The sequence below is a fragment of the Mastomys coucha genome, unplaced genomic scaffold (genome assembly GCF_008632895.1).
Source record: "Mastomys coucha isolate ucsf_1 unplaced genomic scaffold, UCSF_Mcou_1 pScaffold12, whole genome shotgun sequence".
Classification (NCBI taxonomy): domain Eukaryota; kingdom Metazoa; phylum Chordata; class Mammalia; order Rodentia; family Muridae; genus Mastomys; species Mastomys coucha.
Genome location: NW_022196894.1, coordinates 72935157 through 72956018, shown reverse-complemented (window position 1 = coordinate 72956018; position 20862 = coordinate 72935157). Strand labels below are relative to the sequence as shown.

At 38.7% G+C, this 20862-nt stretch overlaps 2 protein-coding genes across 2 annotated transcripts in view; one reads left to right on the top strand and one right to left on the bottom strand.

Moving 5' to 3' along the window:
- Rbm11 (RNA binding motif protein 11) overlaps window positions 1–20862 on the bottom strand; it is a 272518-nt gene that overhangs the window by 118067 nt on the left and 133589 nt on the right. The gene's annotated exons all lie outside the window — the stretch shown is intronic.
- Hspa13 (heat shock protein family A (Hsp70) member 13) lies at window positions 4157–16047 on the top strand. Its single transcript, XM_031364264.1, has 5 exons — window positions 4157–4520; window positions 6019–6359; window positions 9935–10148; window positions 11704–11871; window positions 12852–16047. The coding sequence occupies exons 1-5, from the start codon at window positions 4496–4498 to the stop codon at window positions 13517–13519; spliced, it is 1416 nt and encodes a 471-aa protein (XP_031220124.1). The 5' UTR covers window positions 4157–4495; the 3' UTR covers window positions 13520–16047.

Genomic DNA, 20862 nt, shown 5'->3' with positions numbered 1-20862 from the left:
GCCTCTCTATATGTAGTATTGTTTATTTCATGTTTTTACAGTATACTATGGTTTTCAGAACAGCTTATGTATTTCAAATGTATTTATATACTCAAAAGAAACATATACAATTAACTAGGGAGGTGGCTTGTAAGAGAACAACAAAATGAGACTGAATGCTCTGCTTGACATTTGTAACTCTTGTATCAAGTTTGAAGAAGAGGACTTTTTAAGTTATTCTTTCTCTGAGATGAATGCTTTTCCAAATTATCACAGCAAATGAACCAAATTCTTACCCTCACTTAATGTCTGTGCCACCCTCCAAGCTGAACCATTGTTCATTGAAACAGTTGGTGAATGACTTTATGAATAGACCATCTTAATCCCTACACCATTTCTTAAATGAATGTAACCTGTTCTCTGTGGGCTGAGAATGAAGTCACTCACTCAAGTCAAATAGCTTTGACCATAGCAGGAATTCTGTATCCAAAAATCGAGCCTACAATTCATTTTTTGGTGCAGCAGAACTATCAACTCTCAGCTTAGCTACAATGGAGGTAAAATCCTTTGGTGATGTGAGGGTCATTGAAATACAGCCTTATTATAATGAAACACAATGTCTAAAAATTGTTCTTATTTTGGGCTTGTACCACAGTAAGAGCCAAGATTTTAAACTCTACTAAATACAAAACAAACAAAAAGACTTTATATACTCATGTTCATTTAAGAAAATACTAGTAGTGATGTATTATTTTTAAGTATACAGCTAATATGTTTGGAGTTATTTAAAATTTATATTGAGAAAAATGTATTTTCACTATTGCTGTAGAGGAGCATCTACATAAGACTGTAAAATCTATTGTTGTTTTATATCAAACAACTTTTATAACACTTATTTTTATTTTTATAATATTTTATAAATTTTAAGGAATATGACAAAAAATATATTATAGGTATTGAAGGGGGGTCTATGGGAGGAGTGGTGGTACAAAAGGGGAACAAGAATGTGATTCAATTCTATTTAGTTAAAATATGTTTTTAAATGTTAACAAATTCAGATAAATTGAAATCATGTAACTTTTCTGATAATGCAATAAAAGTTAAAAAAAATGAAAAAAAAATAAATAAAAGTAGATACCTCAAAAAAAAAATAAAAGAATAAACCTTGGACATCAGTCTATTTCATTAGGTCTCTCAGCTCATCATCTTCATGAATAAAACAACATATTGTTAATCCTTGAAATCCTTCAAGTAGACAGCACTGAAATAAGCTTATGCTGTCTGGAATGTTGCTGAAGGTAAGTTTTAGGAAAAGGACAGCTAATTTTATTACATATACATGCATATATATTAATTGCATGTTATTACTGTAGATTACTTTCATTGAAATGATCCCATTAACAATTACATTTCTCTTTTCTGTTACAATAAAAAAAATAGTTCAAAAAGAATAAAACATTTTCTTTAACAAATGTAGTAGGGCCAGGTGGTTGTAGCTGTAAATATATTTTGAGTCTGAGTCGTTATTCTGGGAGCTTGGAGCCCAGAAGAAAAATAGCCTGACATACAAGAAAAGTACCTACCACTCTATGATTTAAAATAAGAGTAACATCATTGCAGAACTATGATCCAGGAAAAACCTATACCAAATTTCTAACCTACAGAATTGTACAATGGGCCTCTATTAATTTTAAGGCACTTTGTTAAGGCAGTAACAGTGAAAATCACCTGTGTATGGCATGCTATATTCTTTCTGAGGGTAAGGGTCTTCTACTCTGAGATAAAGCTGTTTATGGTCACATATTAAATACAAACTGCAAAAGGAAAGGGTATACATTAATCTTTTATTGCTGTGATTAAAATGGTTGACTGAAAGGGAGTATCTTAGTTACTTTTCTATTGCTATGATAAACCACTGTAACGAAGGCAACTTACAAAAGAAAGTGTTTACTTTGTCTTACTGTTTCAGGGGCTTCAAATCCAAGAAGGTTCAGTGAAGTATGGCGCCAGGGTAACGGAGGGCTTACATCATTAACCTCAAGCCACCAGGGCAACTCAAGAAAACATTGACATTGGCTTACAGTTCCAGAAGGCTAGATATTCATTGTCAGGAGAGACACGGCAACAGGCCACCAGTGCAGGAAGCTAAAAGACCATACCAAGTGCAGTCAAGCTAAGAATTCTGAAAGCCTGCCTCCCAGAGACTGACTTCCTCCAAAAAACGTCTCCATGTCCCAAAACTTCCCTAACTTCCCCAATAACAGCAACAACTAGATACCAAGTGTCTAACTACAAGACCCAGCAGGAGACATTTCTCTTTCAAAGGACAACACCATGGTGGGGTGAGGGAATTACAGTGAGCAGTGCTTGTATCACTGATCCTTGCAATAGTGGTCCCATGGTCTAATGCCTGTCTGCTTCTATACTGTTGGTAGTTGGATTATTTTTATTTGGACTACTTACACCTGGCTACTTCATGTCTTCCCATCAATTTACACTTTGACCCTCACATTTAAAAACAAAGCTCTCAAATACTGGAACTTCTCTTCAAGGTAAAGCTATCTAGGTTTTCTCCAATCTTGTTCCTTCTCAGTGATCATTCTACTCTTATGGCACACAGCATGTTGAATTAAATTTCTGTATTTACCTTCTCTCCTATACTGATGCCAATGGCTACCACTGGGCTAAGCACACAGTAACTGTTTGATAATATTTATTAAAATTATCATTACCCATAAAAATCATCAATTGGATGTTTGAATTATGCTTTCTTCATTCTTCCTAAGAAGTTTGGTGAATAATAGTCATATATTCACATGCTTTTCATACGTCACATAACAAAGTATTTAAAAACACAAAAGTGGAGTATAATGGGTCTCTGTTAGCCATAATTAAAATTTAAAATCACTCTATATGTATTGTGATAATATCTATCTATAGATAGGTAGATAGACTATAGACAGATATAGACCAACATATCATAAAGTAGATAGATAGCTAGAAAGATAAGAGATACAAGATTTTACACCAGCAGAAAGCCAGTAGAGGTTTATTCCCACAACTGTTGTCAGTTGGGACTACTTGAATTGCATCTAAGGCAGAGAAACAGCTCTAGGACCTTATTTATGTGTTCATGAACTTTCCCAACAGTAATGGTAAAGTCACGTTCAGAAAGAGTCATTAAGTCATATTAAATATTAAATAGTGAGAAAAATCAGGCTTTATATACTAAAAAAGCACAAGTATCCTCAATAATTGTGGTTAATCTTTTCGACTTACTGGAATTCGGAATCATCATGGAAGTAAACTTCCAGGTACGTATATGAGGGCGTTTCTGACTTGATTGAGATGAAAAAACTTCGCCTCACTGTGGGCACTACTATTCCGACATCCAGCAGGTTCAAGGCTGAATTTAAAAAAAGAGAGAAATGCCTTCGTTTCCTCTCTCTGCTTCCTGACTGGATGTAATGGGAACGGCTGGCTAAGGTCTCGCCTCCGTGACTTCCTTGCTATAACGAACTGTACCATTGAACTTTGAACCTAAATAAATCTTGTGTTCTTCATATTGCTTTGCAAACTTTTTTTATAGCAGCAAGGAGAAAAGTAATCGGATAGTCAACACGTGAAAGGACCTCTCCAGGAAGAAAATGCTGGGCATTTATGACCTAATTAACACGAAAAGTAGAGTGTATCGTTCCATATTTGTTTGTAACAGCATAGTTGAATGTTAGTATTAGATTTAAAAATATCGTGGACAAACCGTGCGGTTTTGGATAAACCTCATTCCTGAAGAGTCCGTGAAATAATATACTGCCAACGGCACCGGGGATGCTTTTAGGGATTGCGGAGATGTTTACAAGGCAGAGAGCAGGTACCCCAGATTGATCTCCTGTAGGACTGCCCCACTGTGGAAAGCTAAGGGGACTTTGGAGGACTTAGGAGAAGTCTATCTAGAGTCTAGATTTCGACCAAAGGCATATCCCTTAAACGAAGAGGCTGAACAACGAAATAAAACAAAAACAAAACAAAAAGAAACCCAAAAACAAAAAACGGAAGTTTGAATTCCCCGCCAGCCTGGCAACGCACCCACCAAAGATTCTTATTTGGTTTTATCCTCCGTACGCCTTCCAAACTCTGGACAGTCCAGAACTGCAGCTCCCACAATACAACGCGGTGAGGCGGGGCTACAGGGACTGTTTTTACCTCAAGTAGGCTCGCGGTGTTTCGGGTTTAGTGAATGAAAACCTCTGGCCTTTACCAGAGGCTGCTCCCACAACAAAGCCTGGTTTGTTGGGCCTTCCTGTAGGGGGAGGCCGAGTCTTTCCTCACTGGCCTGAGTGAAATCCGCCCCACGACCTCATGGTAGATGGAGTCTTTGCTGTGGTGGGAGTCGTAGTTCCTCCGTCTACCTCGGAGCGGACGGACTACATTTCCCAGAAGGCTTCGAGACAGCCGGCGGCTAGGGGGCGGTGCCTCCCATCGGTACAGTCATCCTTCTGCCTGCTCGGCGGGACTGATGGCCGGAGAGATGACGATTTTAGGTCAGTATCGCAGGGGTCCCTACAACCATGGCAGTCGACGAGGAGGTTCGAAGAGGTCTGGGTGGCCAAGGGTTGGTTGTCTCACTCTCTGAATCACAGGTCACGCAGCCGAAGGGAAACTGAAAAGGGGGCTGAGCCTATTTGGAGCTGATGGGGGCGGGGCGCCTGGAGTCGGAGTCTGGCTGCTGGAGGTCTCTTGGGGTCCTGCCACCAGCCACGGGTCTAAGGGATGAGGGCCTAGCAATGCTAAATACCTCAGTCTTGAATTGGTAGCAGAAGACAGTTCCCTGTAGAAGAACCCACTGTGAATCAGAAGGGCTATCTTGAGATGAAGATTCCTGGCTTCACTCAGGATGCCAGATTGGAATGGATTCTGGTCCCCGTTCATTTGTAGCTGGATTCTCCTTCGAACATTCCGTTTGGGAATCACATTCACATGCCCAGTGATGAGATACTTTTGAGAGTTGTCAGTAGGTTGGAAGAGACAAGTGAGTAGGTTCTTCGTATGCTATGATGTGCCAGGCATTGATTTGAAGGAACTAGCCATTACAAACAGCACTGCAGACTGACATTCTGGGTTTGTAGTATATATGAGTGGGAACAGGTGTATAACGTAGACTAGTGAAACCAAGTAAGATATTAATTCTAAACTCAAAGGTGATGTTCTTATTCGCTTCTGTGTACAATATGTCTGATGTTTATGCATGATCTTTTCCCTTAAATATTTGCTAAGCCACCGCTCTTGATGAGCAGTACAATGGTGAATGAACTTGCCTTCGGGAAGCTATCAGGGTTAGCACTTGGAAGCTTACATATTGTTGCTGTCCAGGTTAGCACTTGTACACTTCCCCCCCAACAACTACCTCTTTGACAAGTATATCCTTAATGAATGCTTAAATATGCAAAAACTCTTCTGGGACTCTGCTATGAGTAACAGTAACACCTAAGCAGTTTTCAGATCAGCATATCCAACTTATGTGTTTTATCTTTTTGAGTGAGTAAAGACGATAATCAAAGAGGTTAGTTAGCCTTACATACCAAAGCTTTCTCTGAGAAAAAGCTTTTGTTGTGAGAATTTCATAATGGTATTTCTTTTTAGTAATGACAGGTAAAACTGTTTATGAAGCTGTCAATCTAAATAGCAATGAGCCAAGAAAACTGGATTGTATCCAGCTTTGGCTTCACATTTGTACATTTGTGATTATTTTCGTTCAACAACAGCATAATTGTTACTTAAATATTTTTACATTATATTCCTTTATTCTCATGGAATGGATTATACAAAAATACAGATGTGAGGGCTTTTGGTTTCGGGTATTTTTTTTTCCTTTAATTGTAGCCAAATGGAATGTTAAAAACTTTATACCCAAAAGTAGTTATTAATTCTATAAAGTAAAATATTTTATGATTTGTTTCCAAAGTGTTCTTAAGGAGATGTTGCTATAGGTGTAGTATTTGGTAGTGGCTTCATGAGAACGTATCTTTTTACCTTTTTCAGGTTCAGCTGTTTTGACTCTCCTGTTGGCTGGTTACTTGGCACAACAGTATTTACCATTGCCTACGCCAAAGGTGATTGGTATTGACCTGGGTACCACCTATTGTTCGGTGGGTGTATTTTTTCCTGGAACAGGAAAAGTAAAGGTGATTCCGGATGAAAACGGGCATATCAGCATCCCCAGCATGGTGTCCTTCACGGATGGTGATGTGTATGTGGGCTATGAAAGCCTAGAGCTGGCAGATTCAAATCCTCAGAACACAATATATGATGCCAAACGGTTCATAGGGAAGATCTTCACCCCCGAGGAGTTGGAGGCTGAAGTTGGCAGATACCCATTTAAGGTATGAAGTTAATCTGAACTCTCCGTCCGTTTGATTTAACTGTACGATTTGAACTCATGCTTTGGCTTCACAGTGCCCATCTTTTCATCCCCGCCGGCTTTATATGTCACGGAGTTGTATTCTCTCAGTAAGAAATCCCACAGCAGCTGCAGGGTGAATCAGTTCAGTGACTTCCTGGTGCTGCCTGGTCAGAAAGTGGGGCTTTACTGCGCATTCATTCCATCATCACAGTTCCAATTAGTTCTTTCCAGACATTTTAGAAAGGATGCTGAAGCCCCATGGACTGTAAATAGAAATTCCCTATGTATGTACATTTTTGTATGCTTTCTGGCTTATTTGAAGTGCATCAGTATGTCACACACATTTAGTGCATGCACCTCACTAGTTTTAATGGCTGTGGAACCTTTATTTTATTACAGAATTGATCTATCTCATCTTTCTCTTATCGTACTTTGCTAGTATCACACTAATTTTTAAAGTTCAATATGTATATATACATATATATCTCTGTCAGAAAATACCTGCCTTGTAGAATTTTGAGTTGGATATATATGTGGTTTTTATAAAATTATTTTATTTACATTCCAGCTGTTGTCCCCCTTTCCCAGTCCCCACTCCCACAGTTTCTCAACATATTCCCCCTCTCCCTTGCCTCTGAGAAGGTGCTTCACCCACAGGCATCCCCTTTCCCTGGAGTACATCTTCTCCCACTGAGTCCAGACCAGTGTGCCAGCGGCCTTAGACCAGCTAGCGTATGCTGGTTGGTGGCTCAGTCTCTGGGAGCTCCCAGGGGTCTGGGTTAGTTGAGACTACTGGTCCTCCTATGGGGTCTCTCTCCCCTCAGCTTCTTCAAATTCCCCCATAGGGGTCCCTTCAGTCCAATGGTTGAGTGTAAGCATCTGCTTCTGTCTCAGTCAGCTGCTGATTGTGCCTTTCAAAGGTCAGCCATGTCAGGCACCTGTCGGTAAGCACACCCTAGTATCAGTAATAGAGTCAAGCCTTGGTGCACTCCATGAGATGGATCCCAAGTTGGGCTGGTCACTGGACTGCCTTTCCTTCAATCTCTTCTCCATTTTTGTCTCTGCAGTTCTTTTAGACAGGAACAATTCTGGGTCAGAAATTTTGACTGTAGGTTAGTAATCCCATCCTTCCACTTGAGGCCCTGTCTTTCTTCTGGAGGTGGACTTGAGTTCCTTCTCCCCACTGTTGAGCATTTTGGATAAGGTCACCCCCATTGAATCCTGAGAATCTCTCACCTCCCAGGTCTCTGGGACTTTCTAGAGGATCCCCCACCTCCCACTCCCAGAGGCTGCATATTTCCATTCATTCTCCTTGCCCTTAGGGCTTCTCTTCTGTCTCCTCCTCCCCAGTACCTGATCCTTTTCCCCTTTTCCTGTCCTCTTCTCCTCTCCCACCCAGGTCCCTCTTTCCCTCTGCCTCACATGACTATTTTGTTCTCCCTTCTAAGTGGGATTGAAGCATCCTCACTTGGGCCTTCTGCTTGTTAAATTTCTTACAGTCTGTGGCAACCCACAGATTCCTAGGTATTCTGTACTTTTTGGCTAATATCCACTTATCAGTGAGTACATGACATGCATGTCCTATTGGGTCTGGCTTACTTCATTCAGGATGATATTTTCTAGTTCCATCCATTTACGTGCAAAATTCATGATGTTCTCATTTTTAGTAGTTGAATAGTATTCCTTTGTGGACATGAACCACATTTTCTGTATCCATTCCTTGGTTGAGGGACAACTGGGTTGTTTCTAGCTTCTCGTTATTATAAATAAGGCTGCTCATGAATATAGTCGACCACATGTCCTTGTGGTGTGGTGAACATCTTTTGGGTATATGCCCAAGAATGGTATAGCTGGGTCTTCAGGTAGATCTGTTTCCAATTTTCTGAGGAACTGCCAGGTTGATTTCCAGAGTGGTTGTACTAGTTTGCAATTCCACCAGCAATGGAGGTGTGTTCCTCTTTCTCCACGTCCTCATCAGCATCTGTTGTCACCTTGAGTTTTTGATCTTAGCCATTCTGATTGGTGTAAAGTCGAATCTCAACGTTTTTGGCTTGTGTTTTTAAGGAATTTTATTTATATTCCCAGATTGTAGATCAGGAAGGCTGCATGATCTTAACATTTGCTTTTTGCAGTATCCATATCTTCAGCAGGTAATATGATTTTCTTTACTTACTGAGGTAGGTCTTCTCCACAGCCATCACTGAACTGTAAAGCCTCAGACTCTTGAGCGAGCCAGCCTGCGCCACTGGGTCTGAGTTTGACAATCCACAAGTGAAAAATGGCGTTTTGTATTACATGTCTTCCCTTTGCTTTACAAGAGTTACATGTAGTGATATTTTTTCTTTCTTTTAAAAATTCTATTGGTTGATTGATTGTTTGATTAATGCAGGAACTAAATGTGTAGACTTGTCTGACCTAGAACTCACAAAGACCTGATTGCCTCTGCATTTCTTCTTCTTTGTCCTGGTTTGACATCTTTCTCTTTTCTTTAATGACAATAAAATGCCTTATCATCTCTATGATGTATAAGTTGCTGTTCCTTTCAAAGTATTAGGCATTCATGAAGTCTCAATTTTAGAAGAGTGGCTTTGATTCCTATAGTAATTAGTATGAACTTTTACCCTTTGCACTGGCTTGATTATTTTTTCCTTTTGGTTTTCCATCTTAATTGCTTTTATATGTATAATTTTCAGTATTTTTTTAAACATTTAATTTTTTTTGTTTTGTTTATCCTATGTGCAACTTTTCCTCTAAGTTATGAAGTGGTCTAATGAATCTACATGTATTAGACTCATTAGTGGTATCATCACAGCTTACCATATAAAGCGTTGCCTCCTTTGTGATTTGAGTTTCTGTAGTTTTCTTTCCTGTGGTCTTAATTAATTACTGGTTCTCAATGACCATGAATATGAAAAGCAACCTCCCATAAATGGCCAATATGTAAATTGTTTAGGAGGAGCATGATAAAATCCTTCCCTGGCTTTCCTGTCTTACCCAGAGTATGGACCATCCTGTTGTTCATTTCATCCTCTCAGCTTTACTCAGCAGGCATCCTGGGTATCAGGTGTTGCAGGCATTGCAGTGCTGTCATTAGGACTATTTTACTAAGTAATGGCCCCAAGATGCAGTATTAGTGATAACAGCTGGCTCCTTGTATATCTTGATGAGCAGTTTTAAAGTGCTTTGTCTGAGTGAAAAGGTGTCCACTGAGGGTCTTCAAACATACAGCTCCAATGAAAGAAGTCTCCTCTGTGTTGTAACTCATTCTTCCAATGAGAATATTCTAGGCTTTTGTTAAATTCCTGACTTCTGTTTGGCTATTACTGAAAACTGTAACATAGATTTATTTAATAAGTTTTTAAATATTACATTTAGTGAACTCTAATCTGGAAAAGGGTACTGGATATGTTATAGTGAGGTTTTTTTTTGTTGTTGTTGTTTTTTAGTTGTACAGGTTTTTGTTGAGTCAATCCAGTATGTTCATGTCAAAGTAATTGGACTTTTGTGTATACATACATATCTTTACAATTCTTGCTTTTCAAATCTTACTCACAGGTTTTACACAAAAATGGAATGGCTGAGTTTTCTGTGACAAGTAACAAAACCATCACTGTTTCTCCGGAGTATGTCGGCTCTCGATTGTTGCTGAAGCTAAAGGAAATGGCAGAGGAATACCTGGGCATGCCAGTTGCCAATGCTGTCATTTCTGTGCCAGCAGAATTTGACCTACAACAGAGAAATTCAACAATCCAAGCTGCCAACCTTGCTGGTAATAGTGGCATGCATTTTCTTAAGATTGTGTGACAACCCTTGAGTGACATGCATTTTCTCAAGATTGTGTTAGGACAGACATCTTCTGTAGATCAACTGTAGACATGTAAACTATATGGCAGGTGAATTAGCTGTCTTGTATAGATTTGCGATGATAACTATGAACTCTGGTACAACATTAAAGGTTTATATTGGGGAGAAAAAGCACTGTAGGGCTGGGGCTGTCGCTTTCTGGTAGGTTACTGCTCTAGAAAGGGTCAGGCGCTGCCTAGGTTCAGTCCTCCAAGACACTTCCATCCTCAAAATATGTTTATAAACAAAAGAAGAAAAGAAGAAGTTAAGCTCATCAGGCATATGACAAAGAGTGGGAGAGAACATGAGTACTTCTGTACTTCTGATCTCTTCATTGTTCAGGGGAAGTGTTGCCAGACTTTCCAAGGTGAAAACTTGGAAACCTGTTCTATAAATCCTGCTCTTGTGATGCTGTATCCAAATAGAATTGTAGAGTAAGCATAATATGTATATAACATGTAACATTTTACTATGGGACCTTCCTGTACTTATCCTCATCTTCACTAATAGTAGCTATATGCCCTACCTAATGGATAGCAACCAGCAGTGTCCTTATTACCATTGGCTTCAGGAGGATCAGTCACCTCTTATTCAGAACCACTGGTACAGTTTTTTTGGTTTTGGGTTTGTTTTTTTTTTTTTTTGGATATTTTCATTATTTACATTTCAGATGTTATCCCCTTTCCCAATCCCCCCTCCTCTAAAACCTCCTATCCCACTCCCCCCTCCACCTGCTTCTAGAGGGTGTTCCCTCCACACACCCACACACTCCCAGCTTCCCACCCTCCAGGGCATCGAACCTTCACAGGGCCAAGAGCTTCTCCTTCCATTGATGCCTGACAAGGCCATCCTCTGCTACAGTCTTTACCAGAAAGTAGCATGAGTGGAAGAGGAGGCCTAGAGGGTAGTCAGGGTAGTCAGACGGGTACAGAATGATCGGACATGCCTCCCTGAAACAGTGACTCCTAAGTCTCTGACTATAGGACCCTGCATGTGACCAGAAGAGAGCAAGAAATTTGATAACCAAAGGAAAGGCAGTATAATCAAGGGGAGAATCTTCAGAGTTTGAAACACTGATGTGGCTCCTGAGGTGCAATCTCACATCTTGTATACCACTTTAAGTGGGGAAGTTAGTTCAAAGCAGGATTCTTACTCAAGGTAGGATTGCTTTTACACAAGATCAGCTTACCACATCTCTACAACTATATATTTCCAAGTAGATTATCAATATTAGAAAAAGCGGAAGAGGGTTTTCAATTGTTAATAAAATGTCAAGCTATTAAACTTAGGCTTTTCTTTCTTTATGGTGTATTCTCTAAGAATAATTATAATTATATCAGTTAAAAAAAACTTGCACTTTTCATAATATTGTATTTTTCCCACTGCTTTTGTCGCTGCTGGGTGAAGTTCACATTAAAGAAGAAACAAGCATGTTTTTATAACAAGTTGAGTAGAAACTGTTTTCTCCCATGTTCTCTCAGGACTGAAGATCTTGAGGGTGATAAATGAACCGACAGCAGCAGCTATGGCCTATGGTCTCCATAAGGTTGATGTTTTCTACGTGTTGGTCATAGACTTGGGTGGAGGAACTCTTGATGTGTCATTACTGAATAAACAAGGAGGGATGTTTCTAACACGAGCAATGTCTGGTAAGAAAAGTGCCGAATTAAAGAGGTTCAGGAGTGTTTCCCTCAGTCTGCCTAGCATGTAGGATGTGGGTTTCATTTTCAGAATATTTTGTGATTTTCTGTATATTGTTGCTTATATCTATGTACAGATCAAAGGTAACTATCAAAATAAAATGGCTGGACTTCCTGTAAGTCAAATAAGTAAGTTCCTCTAGAGCATTCTTGATGTTGGTTAAAGGGAAGATAACGGAAAAAAATGTCAAGATGAAGACATTCCGTTATTTCATCTGTTTTATGCTTCAGAATGAGGATGTCCTAAGAAATGCAACTTGAGTATCACTGAAGAAATAAGATCATTTACTTTAAATCTCTCTTTTAAGATTTTTGCTTTGTGCTTTTTAGGTTAAAGACGTAAGGGTGCTTATTAACCTACATAAGCATTCTAGCATACATATTTCTCATTCTTTTAACCAAATTCCATAGAGCCAAAATATGTACTTTGAGTTTATATTCCATTATTTTTTCCTATAGAACTATTTCTATTAAGCTTTTAATTATTAACAGTGAGATAATATATATATTTATTGGAACATGTTAATCGTAAAAATTACAAAATAAGACAGTTTCAGTTTCAAGTCGATGCTGACTTCATTCTTCTGTGTTTGTCAAAAGTTACTTAAAGTCTTTAAGATACTTCCTTCTAGATCATTTAGGATTTCTAACCCTGCTAGGCAATGATTATCAATGGTAGAGGATAGAAATAGAAATAATAATAATAATAATAGTTGAGATAAAACAGTTTCTAGAATCTGGAAGTAGATAACCACCTGCCCTTAACATTTGGTTTAAAATGGTTTTAGCATAGGTCTTTTTTAGTCAGTATTTATATTAATAAAATCTTAATATATTACTGGTTTTGTTATCCTTAGAATACCTTAATATACAGAGTTTATATTTATGTGCATATATATATGACATAAAATTTTTAATTCTGTTTTTAGGAAACAACAAGCTTGGAGGACAAGATTTCAATCAAAGGCTGCTTCAGTATTTATATAAAGAGATCTATCAAACGTACGGCTTTCTCCCTTCCAGGAAAGAGGAAATCCACAGATTAAGACAAGCGGTGGAAATGGTCAAGCTAAACTTGACACTTCATCAGTCTGCCCATGTATCAGTTTTACTCACTATTGAGGGAAAAGACAGCAAAAAACCTCAGAATGGTGACTCTGAGCTGCCAGAAGACCAGCTTACCCCAGGGGATGGTCACCAAGTGAACAGAGTGTTTAGACCTGGCCTTTCAGAAAGCAAGAGTGGAAAAAGTCAGGTTTTATTTGAGACGGAAGTATCCCGCAAGCTCTTTGATACCCTCAATGAAGATCTCTTTCAGAAAATACTCGTACCCATTCAGCAAGTATTAAAAGAAGGCCATGTAGACAAGACTGAAATTGATGAGGTCGTTCTGGTTGGGGGTTCTACTCGTATTCCTCGGATCCGCCAAGTTATTCAGGAGTTCTTTGGAAAGGACCCGAACACGTCTGTAGACCCTGACCTGGCAGTGGTGACTGGAGTGGCCATCCAAGCTGGGATTGATGGAGGTTCCTGGCCTCTCCAAGTTAGTGCTTTAGAAATTCCCAATAAGCATTTACAGAAAACCAACTTCAACTGAATGCAGGAGTGCTGGTAACTGATCTTGTCTAGTGGTGTTAATGAGCTCCATGTGAAGCCTCCAGAAAAGAAGTCTGTGAAGTCACTCACGGATTCTCAAGAGGACATTTATACAAAACAACTTTACATAGTGTTTTGTTTTAAACTTGAGTATGACCAGATGAGTCTTAATTGGGTTTGTAAAAAAAAAACAAAACTCAGTATTTCTAAAGTAACAGAGTTGAGTAAAACTCTCCTGGATTCTGGAAGTAGGTAGCCATTCGTACTTACTAGTCTGGAAACTTTAAATAGTGCCAACCATGAGGCCCAAGTTCTTACTGAATTTTATTAGTAGGGGCTGATAATTTCTTTATTTGATTTTCACAAAGAACTCTTAAGGACTTGAAGGACTGTTATGTCAGGTGTTTACATTGGCTGGGAGATAGTATTATTAAACTGCATGGATAGTATTCTTCAACTGCCATGTGATTTGTACTTTCAAAAATCCACTATCTTTTTACGTTACATTCTCTTAATCCACAGATTTTAATATATTTGGAAGACCAGTTTTTCTTCCCAAAGTAGCTAAAGATGTATTCATATTTCTTTCTGCCAGACAGTAGACATGCCCTATCTATACTGTAGTCCTTTTATCTTCAGGGCATCGTTTTCTGCTTGTATTTTCACACTTCTGCTTTGTAAGAATAAAGACAGTAGAGAGTTACTGGTTGCCTTTTCAAAGGGAGATGGCTCTCCCTCTGTTTTTGCTATCCAAGACCATTGGATGTTTGTAGCAGCTGTTTGGTTTTGGTTATGTTGTTTCCCCTTTTCCCAGGACCAAACCTAGAAGTGCAAGACTATAGTCCAAGTGCTCTAGATATTGAGGCAAGAGGCTCACAAGTTCAAGGCTGGTCTGAGCTACCCAGGAAGTCCTAGACAAATTGTGGTAACTTAGTGAGATCCTTTCCCTGTCTCAAAAACCAAGAGAGAGGGAGATCGGGAGGGGAGGAGAGAAGAAGAAAGCAAGCCAGATGGCCACAAGGGCCAGTGAAGAAAATACTGTATGTTGACTTTGTGATGCCCATGTTATTGGAAGATATATGTCTTTTTTTTTTTTTTTTTTGCTTTAATGAAAGTATTCTCATCCAAGAATTATATCCTGGCTATCTTATTCAGATAAAGTATATCCTGTTTATCAGTGTTGTAATAACTAAAAAAGAGAACTAAAACTTTGATCAAGATCAAGCACTTCAGCTTCCCAGAGTGTAATGCTGACGGGTGTTAGTTTTTTGGTTTTGGTTTTGCAGCTTTGCAATTTTTTTTTTTTTTTTTTTTTTTTTTTTTTTTTTTTTTTTTTTTTTTTTTGCTCAGTAATGAAGTTGCAGTTAAATAACAGTCATTTTCACGCACCAAAGCGCGTGCATTAGGTAGACAGGAAAACATAAAATGCCGTGCTTTTATTTTAGAACTAATGGAGAAATGCCAAAGATGAGCCCTTCACAGCATTATGATAATGTTCAAGACTGTGAGTCTTTGATTCTGGATTGAAAAACATCTGTGAACGTGTTTGCGACTCGAGTATTCGAGTCTCAGATGGGCTACCGTCTCCACGTGTGCTTTGAATTCTATGTTAGCCATTTAGGATTATAAACAGCAAACTTGAATTTCTCAGATACATGACAGAACTCAAGACACGGACAAAACCAATTTGCAGAATGGAGCAGATAAACAATACTAAAATGGGAAGGTAAATTATTTTTATGAAAAAACAGAATGGTAGACTTGGAGGTGGGATTAAGTAGTTAGCACCCCTTTCTCTAGTAGTTGCAATGTTAAAAACATGAAGGAAATGGTTTTCAGTCATATGATGGTCACGTGTACCTAATCCTGACACTGGTACAAATGAATCCTGAAAGGGGCCATTTGTTAAAATCTGAGATCATTTTTCATAAGTAGGTAACTTTTAAAAATACTAAGTACTATGTAATTTATTTTGTATCAATGTTTTGGTACTATGTTTTCACTCAAACCACTCATCAGATACCACTGTGTATAATATGAATTCAATATGACAGTTACTATATAGAACAGATTGTGCCTCTTAAATATGCGTGTACAGGTAATTCACATTTTGTTGTAAATGCATACCATTTGCAGTTTTGCTTTTTAAACTGTATACTTTATTTTCCACCCAGGACTAGCTTGGAGTATATTTTTGGTGTATATAAATACAAAAAGAGAGAGAGTCAATATGCTTACAGACCTTCACTAGCAAGTGATGTAATTTCAGAAGTGTCACATCTTCCTGCATCCTATGTCTCCTGGCATTTCTGCTATGTTTTCTGCATAGTTCTAACTTAGAAGAGCTAGTTCTTATGTGAACAGTTTCTTTAGAACTCTGATTAACAAGCTATAGCTTGTAACCAGTTCAGTGCTGACTTGATCCACAGAGTTAATGAGTCTGCGTGTCCCCCAACTGTGATCTTTTCAGTGGACAGTTAATACTTAATATTATTTTCTAATAAAGTCTGTGTTATTCTTTTGGACAAATATTGTTTTCTGTCTTAAGAAACTCATTTTATGGCCGGGTGTTGGTGGCATACGCCTTTAATCCCAGCACTTGGGAGGCAGAGGCAGGCGGATTTCTGAGTTTGAGGCAAGCCTGGTCTAAGTGAGTTCCAGGACAGCCAGGGATACACAAAGAAACCCTGTCTCCAAAACAAAACAAAAAAAATTTTCATTTTATGATGTCTTAAAAATAAGCCGCTGGGGCCTGAATGGATACCTCTGTGTTTTAGAGTACTTGCTCTTGCAGAAGACGCTGGTTCATTTCCTGTCTGCATATCGTAGCTCACAACTATCTGCAACTCTAGCTATATCAGTAACTCTATTCTAGGGCATTGGACACCTGCATCTGTCTTCCGAGTGCCATATAGAAGTCGACCATTCAAATTGGCCGAGTTATCGATCCGGTCACCGGAAAACCTTGTGCAGGAACTGCCTACCTAGAGAGTCCCTCAGTGAAACTCAGGAGGAGCTCACTGTCTCCTGAACCTAGGAACGGAGCCAGAGGGATTGCTGTCTGTGTGTCTGCGCGATGGCTTCATTACTGTCAAGTTTGTCCTGTGACATAAAGAGGAGTCAATGAAGTAAAGAGCTTAGTGTTCCATTAAAAGAGAGAGAGAGAGAGAGAGAGAGAGAGAGAGAGAGAGAGAGAGAAAGGGAAAATGAAAAAAAAATTGATAGAATTATTTTAAAATAATTCATTAATCCCTGGAAGAAAAATACCATTGGGGTTAAGATGCTTCATATTTTAAGAGCAATTTAGACATACAATATTGTTTCTACCAAAGAAATAAGCAATGGCTCATTAAAATATAATTATATCCAAAACATGAACGAGTTACAAGTCATCAATTTTCTCCTGAGAGTATACTGATCTCACTTAAATTGATCCAGCCCCAAACTTTATGGAGTATATTTTACTTAAAAGGATGTAATAAATATAAAACATTATTTTAAACAGAAGAAAAGTTCAGTTAATTCAGAACCATAGTCCCAATCTGCTCAGAGTCTTACTTTTATGAGACCCCTTAAATTGGACAGTTGCTGAGCACATGTATACATAGGTATTTACAGCATATGAATCTAAAATGCATGGTTATAATGCTGCAAAGACTGCTGATAACATATACAAATTTAAGTAAAACCAGGCACTTGGCTTTTTAGTAGCTCGTTTCTAGCAAGTGACACAGACTTAAGGAATTAAGAGTATAGGGCAAGCAAGATGAAAGAGTATGCATGGAATAAATGAGAACATAGAAAAGGTACATTTACCTCACACAGACAGGTAGGTGGAGGGATTTATTTTATTGAAGTGAATGCAGACCTCACCATGGCTAATGTAAAGAAAGATAGTTTGAACAGAACTAAGACTAAACAAGAGACTAGTGTTATAGTAAAAAACAAACAAACAAGCAAAAAAACCTAGCTCTACCCCACGTTTGATCATTCAGTTCCCCAGATAAAAGGCACAAAACCATTATATTTATAATAAGCCTTACCAGCCCTAGAGCTGGGCAGATATTAGTCCTCTAAGCTATTTGTCAACTTCCCTGTCAATTATAACTTGCCACAATACCTAGCAACAGACCAAACCTCAACAACCAGAATGGCTGTAAACTAACACTGATGCATAACAACAACTCATAGCCAGAGGCTTGCTTCTGAACATCTCTCACTGCCATTATTTTAAAATATTACTGAACTACACCTGTTTCGTTCGGGAAAGGCAACATACAACTAAAAATACTCATTTCTTTTTCTCTGAGTATTGTTAATCTGGTTTCTGTTGTAATTTATACTAAAAGTACTTTCCAGCTGACCAAATCATGTAGCACCTTGAATTCTATAATTCTTCTGGAGTCTAGAACAAGCATCTTGGAATATGAAGACCATCAAGTTGAATAAACCATAACTGATTTTCCATTTAACCCTTACAAATAGAAGGTTTAAGCTACCACATGAATTCTTTCAGTTCAAGATACAAAAACTATGTAATGCACAAAAATTTTCTAGCATTCCTTTACCATTAAAATAGACCTCTAATTATTTTGGAATGGTTTTTCTATACCTTTAGGGAAAACATTTAACTTTGTACATAGGTTAAGATCCTTGCCCAGTGGTAAGTATTCAACGTATTCCATATGTCTACTATCAACCTTCCAGAAATTGTTTTCTTTTTACCAAGAAAAAAATGTACCTGCATAATTCAATGAAAAAATATAATCTGTGAGCAATTGTCAAGATGTTAAAATGAGAAAAATCATTCATAATTTTGTTCAGCACCAAGTTATCAGTCTTGAAATCAATAGAGGCTGTTGATTCACTTAAAATGAGAATTTTTTGTTTTATGAAGCAAAGCACAAGCAAAACAGACCAGTTACCATTGTCTAACTCTGACAGACCCATTACCATTGTCTAACTCTGACAGACCCGTTACCATTGTCTAAGTGTGATCAAAGACCCATTACCATTGTCTAACTCTGATCAAAGACCCGTTACCATTGTCTAACTCTGACAGACCCATTACCATTGTCTAACTGACAGACCTGTTACCATTGTCTAACTCTGATCAAAGAAACAGTAAAAAAAAAATTCCACTGGTCATTTTTTAAATAACAACTTCTAGTTCTAATTCTGAGATGCTGTTATTTATTCTAATGCCATACCTTTTTTATTCTAATGTCCTACCTTTATACTTTCATTCACTTCAAAAGAGTCAGTCCATTATGCCATTTCTGTGTATTAGATATTGCCCAGGTTCTGGGAACAGAATAGTAAATAACAGAGACAAAAAAATCATGATGGAGAAATGACTCATCAGTTAAGATTATGACTCAGTGACTCAGTGACTCAGCTTCCAGATGACCTAGGTTCGAGTCTCAGTGGCTCACACCATTTGGTAACTCTAGTCCCAAGGGATCTGATACTTTCCAAGGACACTTACATACATGTGGTGCACAGACATGAATGCAGACAAACAAACAAAAACCTCCATATATGTGAAATAAAAGGAAATGAAAAGAAATACATGAAAATCTGTACAGTATATATTGTTGAGAAGAAAAATAGAGGGGCAGGGTATTAAGCAAAGCCATAGTAAGTTCTATTAATTAATTTGCTAAAACTGGACTCTTGAGTTAGACAAAGGACTGAAGGAGTTGAAGGAGCTTGCAACTTCATAGGAAGAACAATATCAACCAACAAACCCCTCCCTTCCCCCCCCCCCAGCTACCAGGGACTAAGCTATCAACAAAGGAGTACACATGTCTCCATCTGCATATGTAGCAGAGGATGGCCTTGTCATAAATCAATGGAAGGAGAGGTTCTTGGTCCTATGAAGACTCGATGGATGCCCTGGTAGGGGAATAAAGTGGGGGAGGTTGGAGTAGGTGGGTGGTTGGAGGAACACCCTCATAGAAGCAGGGGAAGGAGGATGGGATAAGGGGTTTCTGGGATGGGGAGGGACCAGAATAGGGGATAGCATTTGAAATGTAAATAAAGAAAATATTCAATAAAAATGAAAAAAAAAAACCTGGCTCTTTCTTTGACTTGTATTTACATAAGCTTTGATCTATGATGGTTTCAGATGGTTTCCTTTTTGAGTAAGCTTTGCTTTTCACAAGCTTAGCTCAATGGGGTAGAGAAAGAGGATCCCTCTCCCTTTATTCCATTTAGCACCAGGCCTTATTTTTCACACCTCATCTCCTGGAGCACAGGGCTTGGCTCCAAAACTACATTCTCTGATGCTACTTTTCTCCATAAACTGAATATATTGTATTTCTCTTTGTCCAGCTTCTTATTCATTGTAGATCTACATACAAGTAATCACTAATAACCAAGTCACACAGTCAATCCTAGGGTGTCTTAATATCTCCTCTGCCAATGATACTAATTTAAAGCTCTTCATTTTAGCTTGCAGCATATTTTTTCTTCGACAAGGGCAGAAAGCAGACACATTCTTTGCCACCACAATATTGGTTGCTGTACCAAAGCAGGGGCCTGCTGCTGAGGCCTGAGTTTCTCTCTTTTTCCCTGGTGTCATCCTGTTGCTGCACAGCACATTAGTTAAAAAGGAGGCAATGTATAATTGAGTTATTTTGTTGTAGGAAGGATCAGTTAAGTAAAGGGAAGGGAAAGAGAGGAAGGAGAGAGAGAGAGAAAGGAGAGGAAGAAAGCAAGAGAAGAGAACAAAGAGCAAGAGAAGAGAGAGAGAGCAAAAGGAGTGAGAGGGGAAGAGTAAGAGAGCAAGAGAGCAAGAAAACAAAGAGCAAGAGAGTAAGAAGGGGGCAAACCACCCCTTACATTGTATGGGGCATGGCATGTCTGGCTTGTGGTTAGATGACTGGGTGTAGGGTCCAGCTAGAATGCTGGGAGCTTGAGGCATTGTCTGCCTGATAGAGCACACATCTGCAGGGGCAGCTGTGAGGGGTTTGGGCTGAAATCTGAGCCATCATCTCAGGAGCTATCACTGAATGCCTACTATCACTTATGAACAAATTTACACTGCTCAGTGGGTGCTCTGGGGTTCTAAGGTGGCAGCTTTACTGGACCCAGGCTGTCAGAACAGCCCACTGCCCCACAATTGGTCTTTACTATCATTCTACTCTGATACCTCTTGAGTTTGTCATCCATAGGCCACACTGCAATGCTGTCTTCCAAGTTGATACTAGTATGTCCTATTAAACTCCACTTAGGGCATTCAACACTTTCCCAATCTAAATCCACAAAGTCTACATTCTGCTATCAGGCAGCATGGCCAGGCCTATCAAAGTACTATGCCATTCCTTGGTACCAATTTTC

Bases quoted from the DNA above. Each gene is read 5' to 3' on its own strand.
- Hspa13 (XM_031364264.1), top strand. From the start codon at position 4,496: ATGGCCGGAGAGATGACGATTTTAG. The intron at 4,521-6,018 runs GTCAGTATCGCA...TACCTTTTTCAG, and splicing joins CGGAGAGATGACGATTTTAG to GTTCAGCTGTTTTGACTCTC. The intron at 10,149-11,703 runs GTAATAGTGGCA...ATGTTCTCTCAG, and splicing joins CCAAGCTGCCAACCTTGCTG to GACTGAAGATCTTGAGGGTG.